Raw genomic sequence first — 18,800 nt, 5'->3', positions numbered from 1 at the left:
AAAAAAAAAAAAAAAAAAAAAAAAAAAAAAAAAAAAAAAAAAAAAATGTTAATTAGGACTCTTTGACATTACACTCTTATACCCAAAACTTTGCATTATTGAGCAATTTTGATCCAACATCGAGAAGTTAAATGTAATGTAAAATAAATGACGGATTAATATATTTTAGGCAAGAGGATGGTTGCATAATAAATACAATGTATCTACTCTACTTCATACATAACAGCAAAAAAGATACAATTTTTCGTACTTTCCTACCCATGTAAGGGTGTACAGAGATCAGAGTAAAATCCTGTGCCTATTGAAGTCAATGGGAGTTTTGCCATTGACTTTACTGAGCCAAGCTTTCACCACAGACCTTAAATCTCTCAAGCCTCCCTTGGCTCATCTGTACAATGAGGGGAATGATACTTGCACCAGTATTGCAAAGCTTAATTTTAGTGTGTAAAAGTGGTTTGAAATCCTTAGATGAAATGTGCTACAGAAATGCAAAGCTCTATAGTGTGTGTTATTCAGTCATTCGTAAGCCAAGAAATAAGAATCCCCAGGTCTGTGCCAGCCTCAGGTTTCTTACATAGCAATACATGGAGCTATGCTACAAGTGAATCACTGGGTTTACTGGGGTATTTTTAAAGATTACAAAGAGAGACTTATTGAAATCAACATTTGGAAATTAATTGTTAAAAATCACTGTAATTTTCTGCGCTTCTCAAAATGTTTTCCACACATTAGTTTTGGAGTCAGAAATGTAAAAAAATGAAACCAAACAATCAGAGTACAATTTCCTTCTGATGTTTCTGTTACCTCCAATAACATTAATGGAAATGTGTATGCACACTGAGGTGCGACCAGATCCCTGGGAGCTGGTGGAGGAAACATGAATCATTCCCGGTTGAATGCTTTGAAAGCCATTTAAAATGAAATAATGGCAGAAAAGCAGTTAACTGTGTTTTTATTTTTTTTTAAATCTGGCTGTTTAAAAAAATCCACATTTGAAAGATGTTTCCTGCCTGTGGACTAGCAGTATGTCTCACCTGGAAACAGCAGACATTTTGACTGTGAATATTTTTCAATATTTGGAAGATAATACTGATTGGATTTCGACCCGGATGGCTGCTCTGTGGTTGCAGCTCCAATTAGAGCAGGAAGAAATGCCAAGTCCTCTTCAGCAGAGGTTAGATTATTTTCACTCACCCAGAAGATGGATGTACTGGATAGCTTTGAACTACTCTCCATGCAAACTGGACTCCTGATACATGTGGTTAGTAAAATCAAGAAGAGGAGCGTTAAGTTATTTAGATGATTGATGCTTGCTTACTAGAGAGCAGGGTCTCAGCTTCCCTTAAATGAGTAATTAAAGAAACGATTGCTTAACATTGTTGTTAATTATTACATCAGAGTCCTCATATTCCCTTGATGATGATAAGGAAATATTTATATTATCTTAGTGCCCAAATGCTCCAATCAGTATTGGAGCTACAGCATGCTGGGCGCTGTACAAATATAGAAAGAGACATAAGCCTGAAAGGCTTATAATATAAAGAAAAAAACAGACAAAGGTTAGGGAATGAGAACACACAAGCAAATCAACCTGGTGAAGAATTGGCACAGCTTTGTTAGTTACATGTACTATATTTTTTTAACTGGAGGAAGAGATATAGGAAAGGAAGAATAAGAAAAGGATAGAGCCACGTTCTTGGGTTCGGGATGGTATGGGGTTTGCATTGGTCACACTGGGTGATAAGCTCCTCCTAGCGATGGACAAAGATTAACTGTCAAGTTGATCAAACGTCAACTGAAAAAGATACCAGACTTATCTATATGGTGTGGGGATCTGGTGGCTTTCACAGGGCTCTGAATGGTCTCTAATCATTTGAATGGGAGTGGAAGGGTACTAGATAAGGACCTTGATCAGAAAAGTGTTGCGAGGAGGCAGAAAATCCTCATTCTCTCCTTCTGCCCCCCCCCAGCTCAGCTGAGCCAGCAGTAGGTAGTACCCTAGATTTCCTAACACAATAGCTCTACTGCTCTAAAGCATATACTAGGGAAGGCTCATAAACCACAGTACAAAGTAGCTGGACAACCTGAATATGTTCCAAAACTATCATATTACAGATTAGTTGTTGCTATACATTGCTGCCTCAGCAAAATCAGCAACTGTGGGCAAAGAAATGCTTTTTTTTTTCCTATGGGGAGCCGATATTTCCTGTCTGCAGAAAAACACTGGATTGGGGTGGGGAGCAGTGGCCCTTTCCTGTCATCTTTCCTCTTCCTGAAGTTAAATGATTGAGGAACCACCATGTAGAACCACCTGACAACCCCAGTGAAGGGAGTCTCAGGGACCCTAGCATGAAACAGGATTGGGCTGATGAGAAGTCTCTCTGAAGGCAACAAAGGATGTAGGGGAAAGGGGACATTTTTTGAAGGAGAGGGATGACTATGCAAAAGGCCTCGGCTCAATTCCACAGAACACTCATGGCCAATGCTTAAGGTTGAAATAGAATTGTGACTCCAACTACCTTCTGCACAGATTTGTATGCAGACAACATGGCAAGCTGTTCCCAGCAAGGCCCTCTAGTTTCCCTTACTGTCATAAGAGTCTTGTACTTTCTGTTAATGTGTCGATGTGAGATTGCTGTTGAGGTTGAGCATTTTTCTGCAACGTTTTCCCCCTAATAAATTGAATTAGTCAGGACAGCATGTATTGATCAGGTACTCTGATCTGCCATTAAACACTGATTAAGGTAATGTTTCCCTTTTTGCTCTTGAAAACGAATGGGATAATTTGATAATTTAGTCTTCAGAAGAGAAGAGTGAGGGGGGATTTGATAGCAGCCTCAAATACCTGAAGGGGGGTTCCAAAGAGGATGGAGCTCGGCTGTTCTCAGTGGTGGCAGATGACAGAACAAGGAGCAATGGTCTCAAACTTCAGTGGGAGAAATCTAGGCTGGATATTAGGAAACACTATTTCACAAGGAGGGTGGTGAAGCACTGGAATGGGTTACCTAGGGAGGTGGTGGAATCTCCATCCTTAGAGATTTTTAAGGCCCTGCTTGACAAAGCCCTGGCTGGGATGATTTAGTTGGTGTTGGCCCTGCTTTGAGCAGGGGGTTAGACTAGATGATCTCCTGAGGTTTCTTCCAACCCTAATCTTCTATGATTCAATGATTCTATATTAGGTCAGCCATTTTTCTGTATCAAACCTGCAGCTCTCTATTCTAAATTAATCTATTTTAAAAAGTCTTGCCTGAGATTTGCGGACAGTTCTCCTTTGACTGTACAAACAGTTATTTTAGATGTTGTTGCTTTTTAATTTTTTAAAAAGGCTCCCTGTCCTCTTAGTTAGTGGAAGTAGGAGACGGTCATACCAAAACTCATTGAAACTAAACAGGAAAATATAGCCAGGTGTCACCATTTCCCCAAGTGACTTGTTGATGTTTGTAATGTACTGGGTAGAGTTCTTCAGGAAGGCATTTAATTTTCATTTCACACTAATGTTCCGTTTCAGAATATAGGACAGCAAAACAAAGGCTAAGGTTATTATTTAAAAAAACCTATAAATATTTATTTTATTTATTTGGTAATATTCATCCAAAGGATCCCGAAATGCTCTCCAAACTTTACTTTTACAGGAATCACTTTGTTTCTCACTGAATTGCAGCCAACTGTGGAGCGGAATGCAGAATCTGTTTGAAAGTACCTAACAGCACTATGACAACAATTTAGCATAAGAAGTGTACAGAAAAGCCATAGCCAACTGAAACTGCTGAAATAAGAAAGGTCTGTAGAATGTATTTGTGAAGGCCAATGCAATGTAATTAATACCAACACTCTTGCAAGAAAGAAAGAAGAATGTGAATTTACAGCTCTTGAAATTTTATACCCTAGTAAATAATACTGCACATGCTATGGAATTATTCCAGATTTACACCAGCATCAATGAGAGCAGATCCTAATCATGAAGTCTTTAAGCAAAGCCACTTTCAAATTACAGATACATATTCTAAAAATAAATACTTTGGTCCATATTTCAAAGAAGGGCATTTTTTTGCTTTCCTCTAAATCATTCGATCAACTTCCTTCACACATGTTTAAAAAAATATAGCTCTGTTCTAAGAGTAAGCCCCCAGTGTTAAGGTTAAAAGTTGATTGATTGATTTATTGCCAGAGTTACTGTGTTGCTAAAAACACAGATTCTCAGCTGGTGTAAATCAGCATAGTTCTGTTAAAGTAAAAGGACTTACACCAATTTATCTAAGCTCAGGAGTTCGCTCACAAAATGCAATAAGGTTCACATTAAATTTTAATTGAATTGCTGGCTTTGCATCCTCTGCAGATGTAGAAAGTGGCTCTCTCTCCACTACTGCAGCTTCAGTAGACAGCCACTGCCATCTCCCTTCTCCATCCACATTAGGAAATCTAACACCAGAATCAATAGAGCACAAGGACCAGCCTTTGCTGGGTCTTGCAAAGCTAGAAGGGAAAGGAAGGTTTCTTACATCTTCTCCTTGCTTCTTGAAACTCCACATAGGGCTAAGCCCAATTCAGTCTTTTAATTGTCTTATGGTGTCCTAAACACACAGGTTCAAATCACACACCACTTCATTTTCTCAAGGTCAGTAAACCGCTGTCCATCTTGTGTTTCTTTTTGGGGTGAAACCTTAGAAACTGACATCTGGGTTAAAAATCCAATGGCTTTTCTTTTGTTTGTTTCCTGTAAAAATAATCATTTGTCTTGGTGTTACTGGCCAAAATGCCCCCTTCCATGCTTATGGCACAGGCGGGCTATCCTTTTCCAATTCACAGCTGGGTGCATTTCAATGTGGGACCCTATCAACAGACTTTGTAACGTGCTTTGGGATCAAAAGCGCTAGGTAACTGTAAAATATTATTAAAACCAAACTCATTAACAGTAGAATAGAACAGATTATGTTTTAGCTCCTTTTCCTCTTACCTTTGTTTTACTGTCAAAACAGGTGAATCCCAAGGCAAAGTCAACTGTGAAACACAGGGTTACTCCTTGCCAGCTGCACATATATGTTTTAGACTGGAAAAAATATTAATGTTGAGAATACAGTTTTATTATCATTGTTACTTTTATCCAATAACAGTACATCTTATTTTCTGTTTGTGACAAGACACCAAGCCTGTAACCCTAGGAGAGAATTACAGCAGTCTATTGATAAAAAAATTACATTCTGTAAAAATAATATATATTTACAACATATTATCAGAGATCTGTTCACTTAGGCTGTTTTCCCCCCCCCCCCAAAACAGTTCTTTAGAACCTGGCCTGATCTGACCTATACCTATCCACTACAAAATTAAAAACTAAACAATCCAAACTAAAAAGAACTATTTGTAAAATCCCCTGAGAGAGACTTTGGAAGACTACTTAGAACTGACTCGAAAGGCTAAATCGATTATATAATAATTGGTTCTCACACGGTTTCTAACAAACTTTGTGTACATAATCAAATCACTGGCAACTGTCTAACTATGAGATCAGTATCTGTCTGCTTCACCTCTCTGTCTACTTTAACCTTTGAAAATAGTCTTTTTGATTTTGCAAGATTTCGCTGAAGCCTTGTAAAACTACGGTAAGGTGCCACCACAGTACCAATGGTTATTACTAAACCAATTAACTAGCACTACTCTCTTGTCAGCCGCTGAAATATGAATGTTAATTCTTTGACCTCTTTTTAGATTAAAATGAGTTTGAGGTTAAACTTATGAAAGTGCTTTACAATTAAAAGTCTATTAACATTTAAATTTACCTCTATCCACATCTCTAATAGCATTGGTATTGCAGTTACTGACCAAAATACACAGTGTGCACATTTAACATATATTTATATCTTCATGTGAACTGGATTCAGACTGTAAAGACAGGCAGTCTTCAGCACTCCTGGCTAAAAATTTAAAAAGGGGCTTGAAGGTTTTCACATTGACATCAACAGCAAAAATCCCACTGACTTCACTGTATAGAGCTTTCAAAAATGTTTAATATAGCCTCTTGATTTACTAAAAGCCTGAGTTTTCCCAAGGGAACAATACCTGGTTCTCATATTAATGTCTCATAAACAGCAATGTCATCTCATCTTTAGAGATTTGTTTATTTAAAATTTTATATCTGGATAATCTTTTTGAAATGCCAGACCTCAAAAAAGAGGTTCTAACAAATGAATGGTTTGTAGGAAATTGATAAATTAATAAAACTCTAGGTAGAAAGTTGATCCTTTTGGTATTTTTTTTTTAAAAGTAGTAAAGCTTGAGATGTTGAAAAATAAACATTTTGACATACACCTCTACCCTGATATAATGCTGTCCTCAGGAGCCAAAAAATCTTACCGCGTTATAGGTGAAACCGTGTTATATCGAACTTGCTTTGATCCGCCGGAGTGCGCATCCCCGCCCCCCCAGAGCGCTGCTTTACTGCGTTATATCCGAATTCGTGTTATATCGGGTCGCCTTATATCGGGGTAGAGGTGTATTCTTGAATTTTAGTATTTATTGCTTTTGAAGTTTCTCATGCCAATATTTTAAAATATCTTGTTGTTATGATCAAAATACAATTTTTTGTCAAACTTAGTGATATTCTAACATAAAAGGAACTTCAACTGAGTTACAACATTGACATTTTATATAGCTACATTTTTTAATGTCTGCACAGTTGATGTAATTCATCTATCAGTACTAGAGCTGGTTGAGTAATGGGAAAAAAGATTTGTGAATAAGCAGTTTGATTTTGATTTGCTGCTGTTTGTGGATCATACTATTGGCAAGAATATTAGTGACTGCCATTAAATTATTAACATGTTTATGAGTATCCAGCATTTCAAATATTCATTATAAAATGTCATGAATTGTTATTCATCATTTGTTCTACATTATTCTTCTACTGAAAAGATTCTGTCATTCAGGGCATGATTCAGCAAATCACTTAAACACTTGCTTAACTTTATAAACATGTTTTTAAACCAGGAAGCTGAAAAAAACAGCACACACCTAACCAATCACAGGGCCACAAATAGTGAATACTAAAAGTGAGCAGTTCACAAAGAATTAGCCTGAAATATGTGGTGAATATTGAAGAGTTATGCACCTAACAGAACTGGTTTGCAAATGACCTGAAAACTAAAATACAAAACAAAAACAAAAAGACAAAATGTGTTGCGTTTTCAGTTTGATAAATACAATTCCATAGATCTAATCAGGAGCAACCTTCATTAAAGACATGACATAGTCTTGTCCCAGAAAACATCTTTCAACAGAAATACTTTGGGTTTAGCTATATCTATTAGGGGAGAAAGTTGATGTTTAACCTGAAAGGTTACACATTGCAAATGCTCACTGACTTAGAATCTGAATAATCTTCAAAGGCCTTAGCTTGGAGGTTATTAAACACTTTCAGGATGTGGATCACATATTAATAGAGATCATCGAGAGGACCACCTCCTCTCCCATTCACCAAAGCATAGACCACCATCCCTTTCCAGTCATGACTGTGACAACCACCTTCCTTTATGTTTGTGATTGCACAACATCCCTCTGGATGACTACAGCAATCACTGACATGGAAATTTAATATGAGGCACCCATTTAGTCTACTTTTAGTTCTCTTTTAATGTCTTTTACTGAAATCAATAGAAATTAGAAGCCTAAGCACCAGCTCTTGGCAGGACCCAAGTGACGTTCCACAGACCACAGTTTGAGAACTCCTAGGAGAGTTATTGACAGAGGAGAAAAGAATAGTGTCACGGGTGTCACTGGCCCTTTAAAGGGAAAGAGGCCAGTACACCTGTGACTTGTCAGCTCACTCCAATTGGGCTTAAAGGCGAGCACCTGGCTCCGAGTTGGAAGAGAGACCTGGTGAGTCAGAGCTGGCTGAAAGCACTGACAGAGAAACAGAGAAGGTTGGGTAAGAGCTCCCTGAGGAGGGAAAGGAGAGACCGGGGTGGGAGAGGGGAGAAGTAGGAGGAGAAGCAGCAGCAGCAGCCAACTGGTGCAGAGAGCCACTGGGAAGAGCAAAAGGTTAATGATGAGGACTGGCCAGAGCTGGGGAACCCTTGCCAAGTTAAAGGAAAGCTCATGCAGAGGCCCTGATGAAGAAGGGGATGAAGCGGGTTAATGTTGAATCTCAGGAGGAGAGTTAGGCAGGGAGGCCTGGCTGAGTGGGACACCTGACTTGGGGCTATGGGAAATGTATCGCAGGAGAGAAGCGGGTCTTGTAACTCTCAATTTGATGGCCTGGAGAGTGAGACCCTGGAATAGGTGCTCAAGGCACTGGCACAGAATGATCAATGACTCTGGTGGGTGATCTGGAATGGTCACATTTAAAAGGGATTGAAGAGCTGCTGTGTTATAATCTTGTATTACTTTGGGGATTTGAAAGAAATTGTTTTTACTATGAGGGATCTGTGCACTATGGCAGTTTATAAATAAAAGAGTTTGAATTTGCCATCAAGAGACAATATTCCTTTGTATGGGTGAATTCCAAAGGAAAACTGAGGCAGTTATTTGTCATGCCCCAGCCTGTTTCAGGAGGGTGCTCCAGGAAGGCTCCACCTTGTAACATATAGGTTATAGTTAAAATATCTTCCTTGCTTATATGAAACAAAATTTTGTGAACTGTATTCTGACACCTGCCTACTAGATGGAACCCAGGGCATGTATGTGTAAGTTGGCCCAAAGTAAATTATTTCTACATGTCTCATTAAAAACAAATTCCAGACACACCGGAATATTTTAATATTGTGTTTTCCTCAATGTGACCCTTCTGTGGATTTGATACAAGGTCTTACTCAGGATTCTGTAAAACATTTCAAAGCAGCTTTTCAAATATGCCTGCTTGATGACAAATCTATGTTAAAACTGGCCTTTTATGATCCTTGTTCATGTTGACTCCACACTTCTCAATAAAATTAACACACATGAAATCTTTTCTGTATGTCTATTTGAAGTTCCTTCTGAAATGCTAATGAACAGGAGCTACAGTAGTTATTTCCAATAGCTAGACAACATTACCATGCACTGTCAACTGTTGTTAATATGAAAATGCTGCGATGCTGAAGTTATTTCTAGTTAAGGTGACTCATGTTTATATTTCACGAAAACAATACATAAAAAAATTAACATTGCAAAATCAAGCACTCAAAAGTTAGTAAATGCCAGAATTAAGGTTGCCTGCACAACCTTAATTCTGTGACCTTGTGCATATGTGTTATGATGCTGTCTTTAATTACATGTTCACTGTATCAGGGTGACTTGCCCGTGTCTGGAGAGCCTGAGTCTAAGCCAGCCCTGACTACAAGAGGAGCCTCACCTGAGAGAGGCAGGTGATTTAATATTGAGAAATAAAAAAGGCAGGAAACTGCAGGGGTGCAGCCAGAGAGAAAGCATGGAATCAGGGCCAGAGGACTGGATATTGGTGGTTTCAAGTTGAGTTTATTATTTTGGACCTTATGGTTGATTATTCTGTGATTAAAGAATATGACTATGAATGAGGCCGCAGTGTTAGACACTATAGAAACAAAGAAAAACAACATCCCTGCCCTGAAAAAGCTTACAACATAAGAAGAGAAATGACATATGAAGGGTGAGGAAGAGGGATAACAAACGGTCTACAAGTTTCTTTGTACATATAAACTGGAACAGGTGCAGAGAGGAGCTAGTAAGATGATCAGAGGACTGGAGGGCCTATCTTATGAGAGGAGACTAGAAGAGCATGGCTTGTTTAGTCAAGCAAAAAGAAGGGTTAGAGGGGATAATATTGATCTCTATAAATACACTAATGGGAGGGTGAAGAGCTATTTAAATTAAAGGACAATATTGGCACAAGAACAAACTGGTCTTGAATAGGGTGAGCAGGTGTCCAGTTTTTGAAAAGCGACCCTGGTGGCTCCGGTCAGCACCGCCGACCGGGACGTTAAAATTCTGGTCAGTGATGCTGCAGAGCTAAGGCAGACTAGTCTCTATCTGTCCTGGCATGGCGCTGCACTCTGGAAGCGGCCAGCAGGTCTGATTCCTAGGCGGGGAGGCGGGGGGGGCATGGGGCTCTGCACACTGCCCCCTCCCGAGCACCGGTTCCGCACTCCTATTGGCTAGGAACCGTGGCCAATGGGAGCTGGGAGGGGGGTGCCTACGGGCAAGAGCAGCACGCAGAGACACCTGCCGCACCTCTGCCTAGGAGCCGGACCTGCTGGCTGCTTCCGGGGCACAGTGTGGAGTCAGGACAGGCAGGAAGGCTGCCTTAGCCCCCCCGCTGCACCGCTGACCGGGAGCCATGGAGTTAAGCCTGTGCTGGAAGCCATGGAGTTAAGGAGTGTGCCCCAACCCCAAACCCCACTCCAAACCCAGAGCCCCCTCCTGCACCCCAAACCCCTCAACCCTGACCCCACCCCAGAGCCTGCACCCCCAGATGGAGCCCTCACCCTCACCCTCCCGCATCCCAACCCCCTGCCTCAACCGCAGCCCCCTCCCACACCATGAACCATCCCCAGCCCCACCCCAGAGCCCACCCCCCAGACAGAGCCCTCATCCCCTCCTGCACTCCAGCCCTCTGCCCCACCCCTGGAGCCCCCTCCTGCACTCCAAACCCCTCATCCCCAACCCCACCCCAGAGCCCTCACCTCCATCTGCACCCCAGCCCCCTGCCCCAGCCCAGTGAAAGTGAGTGAGTGTGGGGGAAAGCGAGCCACCAAGGGAGGGGGAATGTAGTGAGCAGGGGGGCAGGGCCTCAGGGAAGGAAAGGGGCTAGGGTGTTCAGTTTTGTGCGATTAGAAAGTTGTCAATCCTAGTCTTGAAAAAACTCAGGTCTGAAAGTAGAAGAATGTTTCTAACCATTAGAGGGGTGAAGTTCTGGAACAGACTTCCAATAGGTGCTGTGGGGGCAAACAACTTAATTAGTTTTAAGAGAGAGCTGGACACATTTATGAGTGTGATTGTACAATGGGGTTGTTTGAGATGGTAGGGGGCAGGGCTCAGCTGCCCTCGGACTCATTTCTGGTTTCCATTTTATGTTCCTAAAAGCTCATGCTTCAAGGTTTCAGCTGTCCAGCTGCAGGGGCAGGAAGGGATTCCCTCCCTCCCTCCCTCCCCGAATGTTTTCTGTTTTTGTTTTGTTTTGTTTCTCTCTCTTCTGAACAATCAGGATGGCCACTGTTGGGGATGGGACATTGGGCAGGGTGGGCCAAGGCTCTCAGCTGGCATTGATCATTCTCTCTCTTAGGTACTTGTCTGGCTGGTTCTAGCTCACATGCTCAGTGTCTAACTGATCACAATATGTGGCATTGGAAAGAAATGGCTGCCCCTGGCTCAGACTGGCTGTGACTTTGGGGGTTTTTCACCTTCCTTTGCAGCATGTGGGTGCTAGTCATTTGCCAGGATTATCTGGGTATTTCACACAATCATTTCCCTGCCACTGCGGGGGCCTCAGACACTGGTGCACCTCAGTCCCTATTCTGTGCCTGTGGCACATAATAGTCTAGTCTCCTGTGGGCTGTAACACTTTAGTCTAATTTCAGTTGGGTTTACTGTGCTTGGCGGTGTTGGTGGGCTGTGATAAATAGGAGGCCAGACTAGATGATCTGGTGGTCCCCTCTGGCCTTAAACTTTAATGACTCTACATATACTTTTCTCTTGCAGGTTTAGACTCTTAGTGCAGCACTTCATACCATCCGGTCAGACCGCCTCTTCTCAATGTAAAATTCATGGGGGACAAAACTGAGCCTTAATTAGAAAGTGTGATCAAAGAGCCCCTGACATTGTTCCAGGGAAACCTGCAGAAAACCCAGCTCAGCTGGCAACCACACTGTGAATCTGTCTAGAGAGCAGGCAGGATAAAAGGGAAGGGAACTGAACTAACAAAACTCATATTAAGGCTGTTTCAGAAACTCTAGGGTGCTGCCAACAATGCAGAGCACAAGCTGGACTTCAGGAGACCCAGAACTGGACAGATGCACTGGGAATCCTCACTAGCCCGCTGTGGCATGAACATTTAGAAAATTGGTTACATGGTCACAATTTGTATTACAGGTTCTATCCTAGAACTTTTCTTTCTTTCTTTCTGAATTATAAATAACTGGAAATGGTCCTTAACAATCTAAAATTTCAGTGATTGTATAAGTACTAATTCCTGCAATAGTTTAACAGTATCTTAGTGACTAATTTTCAATAGATAAAAGCATACAGTTTAAAATGTAGCTTGTTAGGATTAGGAGTTTTTCTCAGCCCCCCTTCTGTTCAACACCTGCAGATCCAGAATGTTTTACAAAATATTATTTAAAATCTATATTTACTAATTATGTTTGCCGGTTTGGAGGTAACATGCAGAATAATAGCTGAGCATGCAGGATTTAGAGTGAAGAAGAAAATGTAATTTATCCAGCACAATTCCAGATAGCACCAGAGAGTTCACTGTATTTCATACTCTAAGATATTTTTTGCAAAATAAAATCTCCCATGAACAAAATGAGATTCAGTGACACTGCTCATGTAAGAGTGAAAAATACATTGAGAAAAGTGCTATTGTATAGATTCATTTTAATAGAATTGACCTGTAGAACTCTATTTAGTGCTCTGGTTACCAATGCCTTATCAAGCATGTTATTTCTACATATCAGCTGAATACTGGCTCAGGTTTCGTTAATTCGTATACTTCATGTGAGTGTGTGCGGGGAGGGGAGGGGGGAAGAGTGGACTACCTTACACTTATAACTACCACAATGATATTTTTTGTGGCATTGATTCATATGAAATATATTCATTCATTCTGGGCACAGCTTCATTCTGTATAATTCAACAGCAGGAAGCTTACTTTTTAGTGCTTTTGATCAGCCAAAATACAACATAAAAATATTGCTCCTGCATTCATCATTCTAAACTAATACAAATTTTACACCAACCATATTTTGCAAATGTACTTTTTAGAATAACCATTAAAAAGAGGACAATATTATAATTCATAAAACAAAATGAATTTACACCTGTTCCAGGAAGCATTTCCTCTGTAAATTCACAAGCAACTTTATACTAAGTTTTTTATATTTCTGTATTGAACTGGATTTTGCCTGTACATCACAAATATTTTGGACTCTAATTTTCAGCATATTCATCTTTTGCACAATTCCATACATATTTACAGCACTATATAGCAATTAATGAAAAATAACAACAAGAATTGATGCACTGCTATCAAAAATAGCAATGTGGCATAAAAGTCTATTTTTTTCTTTTTAATAGACATGTTTAGTGCTAAAAATCTTAATCTTAATTCAATTGTTTGTGCTTAAAACAAAATTATTTGTATGCAGTTTTTTAAAAAAATGAACATGAATCTAATGTAATTGGAGCATATTTTTTCACGAGACTAGTTATCCCAACTAAATGCAGAATCACTGAAAGACAAGCAAGCAAAGACTTCATGACAACACAATTTTTATTTGCTCAATTAAAAAAAAAAGTATCGCTTTGATACACAGGAAAATGGACATTATAAACGTATTCTGGTAATTTATATCCTATAAAAATTTGTGAGCTTTGCAAACCACAAAGAACAACAACACTTAGCACTTTACAATTCTGAAACATCGAGCAAACATTAACCGAGGGCTGAAAACTACTGCTATTAAAGTCAATGGCAAATATTGCACAGTCTGTCACTTCTTAAGACCCCCTCAAATGAATGTATTAGAATTTATCCACAACATTAAAATAAAAGAGGAATTGAAGATTTTAAATGGAACATTCAGAACTTTCTCTTGAAAAGTATCTCTAATACAAGTCTAGCAGATGTATGCTTTTCTGCAATGGTACAGGTAACAGAAGGGCTGAAGTGAAATAAGTTATTGAAATAGATATAACATTTTAGCAAAGGCCCTAATCCGGCAAAAAACTGAGCAAGTGAAGAACTTTATGAATGTGAGGAATATGGTGGAATTCAATGGGACTACATGCTTGTGTAATGTGACTTGTGTGCCATTCTCTGCTGGATTGGGAACTAACAATATCACTTAATTTGATTACATTATAATTTTCTTTCAGATAAATTAATTACTTATCACAAATCTAATCACGGGGCCAAGACTGACAGTTTGAACTGAGAATATTTGTATATAGTAACACTGACACTTGTATATGTCCCAATCAGTGAGACATTATACCAGTTTCACATCACACTTAATAAATTATTTTTATTATTCTTATTTTTAAAGCAAACTCATCTGAAGTACAGAAAAAATGGGAGGAAGAGCTGACAAACATTGCTAGCACAGGAGACAAGTGACTGTTCTGTGCCGAGAGTAAGGACCAATTCTGTAGAACTGGAAGAAGGTTCTGGCCACAGAGTCTTATCACTAATGGGGCACTGAAAGGTTTTTGCAGCTGACAATACTTAAATAAAGAGAACATATACAAATGTTATTTTCTTATTTTGTTCATTTGTTTGCCAGTACACACACACAGCAGGGTTTTCTATCGCATTCAGGCCTCACCAAACTCTGCTCCCATTGGAATCATTGTCCCAGCCATACAAGAAGAAAGACAAGAGGGAATGGATGTGGGCAAATTAGGATGCAACTTTATCAACTCATCTGGGAAATACCTGCCACTAAATCGTACAGTGCAGATCTGTTTTTTCCTTAATCTTTTCCACCAATTGGGAAGGGCTGCCATCAGCCCCACCCCCGGTACTACCCCTTATGGAGGCCCTAGCACCCTCCCCTGATATGAGGACTAAGAGGGGGGCATTAAGGGAGAGCTGTCTCTCTGCTGTACCAGATGTAGGAACCCCAACCCACCTTTGTCAGCTTTCTTAGGGGCCACCTTCCCTTAAGTCCTCTTCCAGTACTGGACATCTGCCACAAGGTGACAGCAGCAATTAGCTTGGCTGCCTCCTCTCCACCCTCAGACAGTTAATTATTCCCTCCTAAACATCAGTGAAAAATATATTCACTCCCCACTCGGACATGTGTTCCCTATCTTTCCTTTCCAAGGTGACCATGGGCCAGTCCAACTCTGACTCAGGTGATGACCCCAAGGGAGGGGGAACACTTAAAGGAGCGATGGCCCGTTTTCTTCCCACTGGCCAGACAAAAAGCCCCTGCATTCAACTCTGAGGGGAGTGCAATAGTAATACTCCTGTTGACTGAGGAACAGAGGCCAATATTGTGATTGAAAATCCCATACTTAGCATATAAAATCTCTGAGAAGGAGGAAGCAGAGATGAAAAGAAGAGTATACATTCGATATAAAGGACAAAGAAATATTACAGCACACTTGATATAATATTGTGGGAGGGATCTAGAACTAAAGTCCTTAGATTTGAAGAGACTGTAGAATCTTGCTCAGCAATGTCTTTCCATATATAATAAGCCCCAAAGAGATGCTTTTTTGCATAGTTTGAAGCTTACAAGGGCTAGAATACAAAGTACATGTATTTTTGACTTTTAATGCATCCTTTATAATTTTTATTATGTCAACATTTCTATTTTTCATATAACGCATTTTGAATAAGTCTGCTAATCATAGATGTGACATAATATTTTTAAAAATCTATTAAAAAGGATAACTAGATGGAAAGGAAACACATGGTATTAATAAACAGTACATTAAGGGTATAATTAATAAATACACTTTTCTTTCTCCATTCCACAGATGCAACCCACTTAAATCAGGTGGGTGCCCTAACCACACGACTAGAGTCATTTCCTGACCCCTCTCCCCACATGTCCATTTCATTATTTATCCACAGTGGAACAGCTTCAACGAGAGAGTGAGAGAGCCCCATATCAGACTATCCTAGAGCTCAGTAGTTAGAGCGCTCTCCTGAATGGTGGGAGACCCTTCTTCGAATCCTTTCTCCCTCTCTGCCAAAGGGGGATGGGAATTGAATTTGGGTCTCCCACACCCCAAGTGCTCTAACCACTGGCCTAAATGTTGTAAGGTGCTGTAGGGTGGGGACTTAGACCTGCAATGGCACAAGGTTTGACCTTGGCCCACAAAGACCTTGGCCCACATTAGCCCAAGGCCCATCCCCCAAATCACAGGTCTTTTACATCTGGGAAACGTTCATTTTCTTCTCTTAACTGCACTGGAAACTGGCTAGAAGTTACAACAAATAACCACCACCACCCCATGGCCACTAAGAATGTTTCTACTTAACCCACTGTGGCTTGAAGGTGCTCTGAGGAAGGCAAAAAGTTCCCTGATCCTCTGCCAATTGGCCCACGGGAGAAAAAAATCCTTCCTGACCTCCTAAACAGGCAGCCAGACCCGAGGCATCTGTCAGGCTGGGTTCCCATTCCTAGTTCAGGTGGATAGGGTGGGCGGAGGCTCCACATGGCCTGCATTGAGCTAAACCCTGGGAGCTGGGAAATGATGGCCACTCAGCACCCCTCTCTCTCAGCTGACCAATGGGTGCCAGAGACTCTCAGGGGAGGAGCTACTATTGTCCCTTGGCAAATGTCTGTCATCCTTGTTACTCGGACTGTCCCCCTTTCACTATCAGCCCCATCAATTTTCCCCACCTGTTGATGCGGGTGAGTGGCATTTTGATTCAAATGTGATTATTGGGCCCAGGTGTCTCTCTATACCAAGGATGTTTGCAATAGGGTCAATCAAATCTGTCTATATGCAAGTATACAGTGCCATCACTTTAAAAAATTGGCAATCCATTAGTCTGAGTACCAAAGTGTCAGAGGAAGTGCAAAATATCTTTTCCAATGTCATGGCCACAGCACCTCTGTTCAGGCTGACTGGATAGAATTAAAGAAATGCTTTATTAAAGGTTGTTCCACTTTGCATGAAATAATTAAATATTCATTGAAGCAGGGACTTGAACCCCAGTCTCCCCATTCTGTGTGAAGCAGATTCCCAGATGGTACAAATCAGTGTAACATCACTCTAGTCAATGGAACCGTATTGATTTACACCAGCTGAAGATCTGGCTGTTTTAGATGTATCTGGATTGGATCACATCATGATATTTTCAGCTATTTTATGAAGTAACATGTGAGACAGACACACTATTATTTACCAGTCTTTATCCAGGAATAAACAACAGCAGAAAGGATTAAGGGTGAAACTAAGGCCTCATTGAAGTCAATGGGAGCTTTGCGTTGATTTCAATGGTACCAGGATTTCACCTCAGCTGCTGAGTTGCCAGTCTAACAGGAGAGGAAGTCAGACTATGTGGGCCTTTCAAAAACTTTGTTCAGGTACAACCCAAAAACAGACTTGCCCTCACATGGTGCAACAACATTCCATATGATTGCAACAAATAGAACACACAAACGTGTGGATTTACCAGGCCGGTATTTAGCTGATTCGCAATTATTTGGATTTTTGTAGACAAGTAATTCTGACTAGTGCCTAAGAGAATGCAAGAAAACAGAGCTGAGAGTACATGCATAGGGCAAATGTCTGAAGACTCGCATGGGAAATATCAGTGTGAGATTGATCTGCTCATTAAATGGAATGATGCTTTTACTAAGCTTCTGGGGGAAAAGGCAGTATAGATTTTAACAAAAGATGGTTCTCAGCCACGCCACTGAGTTCTAATCTGTATTTTACCAGACTTCAAAGGTGCTTGGCTTAGGGTTCCTTTTCAGATGGAACATTCCTAGAAAATATAATACAGAATGACAACCTTCTTTAGAGATTTTAAATCAACAGACAACAGAATTTTACATTATAGCAGGGATATAATTCTCTATGTATGCAATATGAATAACTTCTAGAATCCTATTGGTTTAATTCCTAGTCAATTCTACAGAACTCTCCCATAACATAATAAAAATAGGCGCAGACCACAAGATTCAGATCTCGATCCAAACTTTTCCAAAGTTCAGAGGTGTTTGGGTTTATGGTTCTGATTTGGACCACCTAGGATTTGAATAATTTGCTAATACTATAAGATTGTATTCTGGTTTTATTAGCATTGTTACTGTCCTTCCACAACACATTAATGTGTTGCATTGTGAATTATGTGTTATATGTCAACTTATGTTCTATTTTACATGAAAAGAATAAAATGTACATATACACAGCTAAATTATATCACATTTAGGTAATATTTTATCATTTGTTTAATATCCTTTTCAGATTAAGATCTTCTAGTCCTGTTTACAGTGTAAAGAGGTACATAACCTGATGCTTATAATTTAGCACAGCATATTACTGGCTGAATTATTCAAAGTTTTTGCAAACATATTTACAGTTAATTCATAGGGACCTCAAGATTTTGCTGCTGTTCTTTGCACTAGATCCAAAACGAATCAGGCTTCAATGACATATCTAAAAATGACCAGGTAAATTGGAATTATAGTAAGCTTCCTGTATATAATGAAAACAATCTAAAATTTGTGCAATTAAACTGGTGCTTCTGGTAACAAACTGATAATTATCTTTTAATGACCCTATAAATCTAACCTAATCTAATTGCTATTTAATATCTCACCTGAATTCATAGTAGGTTTTTGGTTTGTTTTTCAATGGAGAGTATGGAGTACATTTTCAAAGTAGTTTATGATGCTCTTCCTGTTACTAAGAGGAGTTCTATGCATAATTCTGCTTCATGTAAAACTGCTTCATATTTAAAGATAACGATAATACTTGGCAACTTTATAGCACATTTTGTCCAACTATACATACCTTGCATTTTAAAGATATTCATTAAACTTCACAATACATATGTATGTCAAGTATTTGTTAACCCTATTTTTATTCATTTTCTTGCTTGCTTTCTTCCCTACAAGGGTTGGAGTACAATTGATTCATAGATTTTAAAACCAAAAGGGATC

The 18,800-nt window shown here is 39.9% G+C and overlaps 1 protein-coding gene across 1 annotated transcript in view; it reads right to left on the bottom strand.

The window, feature by feature from the left end:
* The window catches only part of SNTG2 (syntrophin gamma 2), a 457,199-nt gene that overhangs the window by 14,176 nt on the left and 424,223 nt on the right, over positions 1-18,800 (bottom strand). Inside the window, exon 15 of the mRNA XM_024215800.1 lies at positions 4,955-5,047. Within this exon, the coding sequence (XP_024071568.1) occupies positions 4,955-5,047 (93 nt within the window). The remainder of the gene's footprint in view (positions 1-4,954; positions 5,048-18,800) is intronic.

The sequence above is a fragment of the Terrapene carolina genome, unplaced genomic scaffold (genome assembly GCF_002925995.2).
Source record: "Terrapene carolina triunguis isolate 2854851 unplaced genomic scaffold, T_m_triunguis-2.0 Scaffold42, whole genome shotgun sequence".
Taxonomy (NCBI): Eukaryota; Metazoa; Chordata; order Testudines; family Emydidae; genus Terrapene; species Terrapene triunguis.
Note: the sequence above shows the minus strand (reverse complement) of the source record. Positions and strands in the feature narration are given on the sequence as shown.